At 41.7% G+C, this 6,000-nt stretch overlaps 1 protein-coding gene across 8 annotated transcripts in view; it reads left to right on the top strand.

The window, feature by feature from the left end:
- WDFY3 (WD repeat and FYVE domain containing 3) overlaps positions 1-6,000 on the top strand; it is a 370,468-nt gene that overhangs the window by 318,007 nt on the left and 46,461 nt on the right. For all 8 annotated transcript variants that reach the window (XM_090036996.1, XM_090037002.1, XM_090036999.1 and 5 more), the window contains 2 exons: positions 5,060-5,208; positions 5,602-5,722. In XM_090036996.1, coding sequence (XP_089893122.1) covers positions 5,060-5,208; positions 5,602-5,722 — 270 coding nt within the window. The remainder of the gene's footprint in view (positions 1-5,059; positions 5,209-5,601; positions 5,723-6,000) is intronic.

Here is a 6,000-nt window from a genome sequence, read left to right as displayed (position 1 = left end):
CTGAGGCTCACGCTCTGAATCATTAGGTATGCTTTGATACGCCGGTGGTGGTTTCCCTGAGGGAGGGAGCGGTGGTGCAGAGGGACTGGATCCCGAGGAGGTGTCTGATTCATCCTCGCTACCTGACAGGGTTGTGACCGGAGACCGGGTCCGATACTCAGCCAATTCAGAATTCCCCCCCTCATTAGACTCGGGGAGTACAGGCGGTCCTCCTCGAGTCTTTCCTTTAACAACCATCACATGAGACTTTACTAAGCATTTCTTAATCCAAGGTGGCTGATTTTGAACCACCCACAACCAACAATCGATATAAGGAAATTGATTCCAATATCCGTTCTGCATAACTATTTCATGGATAGCTATCACTTCTTTTACTACAAAGGATCCTTTTGGGGTCCAGTGGACCCCAAATGTTGGCCACTCGAGTTGACAAAACTTAATTAAATCACCCTTTTTCATCTTCACTCCATAATCTGCCTGCTTTCCAAATTTACTGAAGTGTTGTAATATACAACCTAAAGGCGCATCCGAGTCTTCTACACGGGAGCGACCCGCACCCATTGCCCACAAAAGTGCGTCCAACGCACACCAAATACCAAAAGATCCTAGTTACAGACGGTTCTCTTATACCAGGCCGAAAATTTCCCAGTATTAAACCAAAATTGAACCCGGATCCAGACCAAATTGGGCAAGGGAATTCATATACTCACTCAGATACCCCAGAGATCTCGATCAGAATGCCGGAATGTGTGCCTGGCGTCCTCAGAAACCAAAAATTTGTACAGGAGCCTTTAACTTCCCGGGTATCCTGACTCACGTCTTAAGCCCCCTGGGCGAGCCCAAAAAGGCGGCTCGGTGCGCGTTCCCCGTGGTGGCAGAGACGACCTTGTCACTGAATTCCGGGATAGTCCAAGGAATCTCCTGGCTTGCTCGCCAGATTTGTTGCAAAAAATTGCGGTCCATTTCTTGGAGGCCACTAAAATCACAGACACATACATCAGATGGCAGAAAAGGTGTATTTGCAAATAGGGTCAGAGCAGAGTCAAAGACTCAGATTACTCTGAATCCCCCAAGGAATTTTTGCAGGCTGTATTTATCTTTTTCCTCCTGGGCACGTGTGCAGAAACAGGAACTCTTACAGCTCATTTCCGTTTCATACAAACATATATGTGGTTACATCACTACCTCCATCGCATGTACATTATAATTAACTACTTAAGTATGCAGGGTGGAGAAGTAAATATGCATTAGCTAATTGAGCATGCTTAGAAAGTTCTATAGGTCACCAAGAGTTTAACACCCCCCCCCCCTTTCAAGGACACAGTCAGTTGAATTCCAGCTTCTGTAATCTGCATGAGAAAGGCTAGGAGAAGCTGGGGGAGAGTCTGCGATTTAGTATAAGAAGAGCTGTGGCAAGGCTGGGCGAGGAGAAAGGTCCTTGGCAGTGTTTCTTTCTTATCAGGCGCAAGATGCAAGCTGTGCATTTCTAACAATACTCCATTTCTAACAATATTCCATTTCTAACACTGTAATCCATAATGCTTAATTCAGATTAATCTTGATATCCATTTTCTTAATACCACCCTTCTGTAGTATGTTTCTAAAGAAAAAATTGGTACAGGATGATCTGGGCCAGTAGTTCTCAACCTTTTCGACTCAAGGCACACCTTCATAGACTTGAAGTACTCTTCAGAAAATACCAGCTCTTTGTTGTCACTTGTTTTTTTGACTACAGAAGAATAATAGAGCAGTTCTCCTGTTGCAAATGACCCAGACCATAGCAGTTCAGAATGTTTTTAACACTGGGGCTGCAAATTGTGGTGTTGCAAACCTCTCTGCAGCGCAGCAAACTGCACGAGTTGCACATTAATCAGTGCATGGCATTGCTTATTTGCTGCATTGGGGCAAAGCTTTGCTATTGAGATTTTCTGGTAGCAAACAAAACCCTGGAAAAACAGCACAGACAACAAAGTTGCATTTTTATCCCAGCATTCCCAGAGTGAGGGCAGCAGGCAGCCCACAGTACAGGGTTGCCACAGCTCTGCACTGATCTCGGTGCTCGCCACTTTGTTGTCTGCACTGGTTTTCCAATTTTTTTTTTTTTTTTTTTTTTGCTACCAGGAAATTCCAGTGGGCTGCCTGCTCCCCTGTCTCAAGACACATTGCACCCCAGCCAGGTGGGGAGTGGCTGGCTGGGGCACAGTGTACCTCAGTGCAGGAGCTTTGCAGCATACAGAGATAGTGCAGCCCTGGCTCTCTACATGCTGCTCCCCGGCTGGTTGGGGTGCCTCAGCACAAGGAATGGCTAGCCTCTGCTGAGGCACTCTGTGACCCACCCAGCCCCACCTCTGCAGTATGTGGAGCAGCGGGACAATGTGTCATGCTGGAAAGTACATGGGGCACTGTGGCACAAAGTATTATTTGTGCTGCAAAGGCATTCCCCTGCTTGTGTGGACCTGGCCTAGATTCTTATTTGAAATTTCTGATTTTATCTTCTGAATCATATTTGCACACCTAACCTCTAAAATTGCTTGGCACCCTGTGGCACCCTTGAACGGATCTCAAGGCAGTCCAGGGCACTGCAGCACCCTGGTTGATAATTGCTGCTCTAAACTATGGTTTCTCAGGCTGGGGGTCACAGCTACCCTTCATTGGAGCTATATTTAAATGGCCATCCTAAAACTTTTAGGTATCGGTATGAATTATAACACTTCATTGGGAAGAATATTTTTGTTACACAAGCAGAACCAATAGCAAGGTTTGTACAGCACAAACCAGCATCATATTTCTTATATCAACACAAGTTCAGGGTAGATTTGTAAATTTGAGATCTGTTAATAAGTATGGGTAGGTAGCAAACACTAGTTAAGTGTGACTAGAATCACTCTGAGGACAGAGGAGTCCTGCTGCAATACCTTGGGGTTTTAACTGGATTTCTTTCCAAGAAATCTTGTCTTGACAAAAATTCTTGTCTAATTAGCCTCTTGACCAGACCTTTTAGCTTAGTGAAGGAAGACTCTTCCAACTCTCAGAACCTCCTCAGATCTGCAAAAAGAAAGAGGTCTGCCATTTCCATGAGAATGGAAAGCATGCTGTTGTCAGCTTCCCTGTAGTCACTCTTATCCCAAGATACTCAGTAAAATATCAAACAAAGCAAGTTTTATTACATGAGACAGAAAAAATATATAAAGGAATGGTCAAGCTTGGAGGCAGATACACAAAACAAAACAGAAATATCTCAGTACTGCTTGATGTAATTTCTTAGTGAGTCCTCTGTTTCCAGGAACTAGCAATCCTGCCAGCTTTCCCTAGGTTGTTATTCACTAAATTGGCCCAGTAAAAGATGTCCACAAAAATTCTTGACTCTTGTTTTGATATGCATCTGATGTACTTTCCTTTTAAGTACATCTGGCCTTTATTTAATATGCATCCTATTCCAGGTGAACATTCTAGAGGTTTGCTTCCTTCCAGTGTGACAGGTATACAGGCCAGAACCTGTCTGATGTAGTCATTGTCTAGTGCAGTAGTTCTCAAACTTTTTAGGTTCAAGAAACACTTAAGCTTAGTTCAAAGGCTTCTTGTGAAAGAAAATATTTGTATCCAGTTCTGGGTTAGACCATTGTCTGGAGAGAAAGAAGTGGGGAAAAAGCTTTATCTTTTTAGAAAGTTAAATTATTTGTATGTGTATCACAAAAAAGTCTAATCTATACAAGTTGGGACTTTCTGTTCTTCATTCCAGAAATTGGCAGGCAGAAGGCAGGGCATGGTGAATGTTATTAGTGTAACAAAAGTTGCACAATTGGGGGAGATGGGAGGAAAGGGTAACCCTTAACACATTACTGTACTTAGTACAGTAAACATGGGGGAGAAACCAGCTTTGTCTTGGAGCTGAGAACCAGTGCTCTGGCCCTGACCTGAGTTCCCTGGGCTGCTGCAGCTTGGAGCCCAAAGCAATATGGTGAGTGCCTGTCAGAGGCCAGGACTAGGACCTGGGATACAGGCATGAGCTGGGGATTCTAAAATGTATCATTTCCATATAAGGAATCTAGTTATTGGTGGGTCTTTTAAAATTTGAAGTCACCTTGGATTTGGGTAAATCTGATATATTGAGTCCCTGCTGTGCAGAGGACCGACCTGCTATATTTTTGTAGAAATGGAGTGACTTTGTTTCTGGACATCTTTACCTAAGTAAAAATAACATATTTATATAGCTTTTTAGCATGACTTATTGTAGGACAAATGATCTGATCAACATACTTATTATCCATTGTTTACTGTTCAACTTGAGGGATATAGCGAACAAAAACTGAAATTATGATTCTATGATTCTTTAATAAGTAGTTGTAATACATTTTAAGTGAATATCACAGCCTAATACATCATAGACTGGGTGGAATTAAAATGGTACATCTGACTAAGCTGGAGCACTGTCTTTAGCTTTCACAGTCAGTGTTTGAACCTCTGGTTAAACATGTTTGGAGTGGTGGATAAGAGGGGGAAGGTAGGGTCTTGCAGGCTTTCCATTTACTACTGTTCTTTAACGTCTGTGGCTTTTCAGCTCGAGTAAGTACAGTGCCCTCTGCTGCCTTTTACAGAAATGACAAGTTGGTTAAGTATTTTTAATGAGAAAATTGGAAAACTACTCTTCCCTTTTAAACATCTTTTTGTTGGTTATCATTTGAACAAGAAGTATACTATTCTTTTAGCTGATATTAGTGACCAGCTGCACCTGCATTGGTAAATTTTCCTTCTACTTTTGAACGCCTGTATTTATCTTACTGAAGTCCAAATGCAAGAGGGAGAAGAAAGCATATATGTGTACAAAATTATACACACACGCTCTCTCTCTCAATCTCTTTTTATACAGAGAATGTTTGTAGGTCTTTAATCTTATGTTTCTTTGTATAAATTTTTCATTACTGAAATAAGTAGTACAAAATCGGCGTGTCTACAAGTAAGGAAAAAACTGTCAGGGAGAATAAAATCCAACAAGGCAGTAGTCTCAACCTCCATCAAGATAATTAAGCTGCTATTGACAAGCATATGGTTTTGGTTACAGATTCAGCACATGTACCGCTGTGCTAGAGTTCAAGGCCTTGACACCAGTGAGGGGCTGCTTCTCTTTGGAAAAGAGCACTTCTATGTCATTGATGGATTTACAATGACAGTCACCAGGGAGATACGGGATATTGAAACACTGCCTCCAAAGTGAGTAGATTAATGAAGAGTTACAAACAGTTTAGCAGTCTTGAGTGCTGGATGAGAAATACTTTATGCAAGTGTGAAGACTAAAACTATTATGTCAAGCTTAGGAAGGCACAGGAATTGAGCCTACCTCCATTCTTATGGCTTGATAAACCCAGAATTCTACGCAAACCTGTTTAGTTCCAAAACTTGTTTTCTTCAGAACACTGATATCATGGTCATGATTTTGGCAACATATTAAGATAACCTTTGAGGAAACATTTTAGACTCTTCCATTCATGCAGTAGAAAGGCTTTTACTTTATAATTACTTTGTAGCTTGAGCCTTGCCTTGATTTAACAAATAGTCTTTATTTATTGGTGAACATAATATTCACCTTTTTTTGGTTACTTACAGCATGCATGAGCCAATTATACCAAGGGGAGCAAGACAGGGTCCAAGCCAACTCAAAAGAACGTGCAGCATTTTTGCATATGAAGATATCAAGGAAGTACATAAAAGGAGATATCTGTTACAGGTAACTTGTTTTATTTGGAATGAGAAGCAGCTGTAGAGATTTTAGCCACAGTCCCACTGTAATTTGCAGAAAAAGTGTCATCTTAAAAAAATCGAAACTTTCATTTCTACAGGTGTACTCTGTCCTTTAGAAAATGAGGCTACTTAGTGCACCAACATATGTATTGAGATGCCCAACATTAGACAACAGTGTTTGAAAAGTTTAGCTCCAGTGTATTGGAGGACAGTGAATTTCATTGTTCTGGAGGTAGACTAACAGTGCTGGGTGGGGCATTTTTA

Source organism: Crocodylus siamensis, chromosome 2, assembly GCF_052110815.1.
Source record: "Crocodylus siamensis isolate JL-2025a chromosome 2, ASM5211081v1, whole genome shotgun sequence".
NCBI classification, from domain to species: Eukaryota; Metazoa; Chordata; order Crocodylia; family Crocodylidae; genus Crocodylus; species Crocodylus siamensis.
This window is presented reverse-complemented; position numbering and strand designations above follow the sequence as displayed.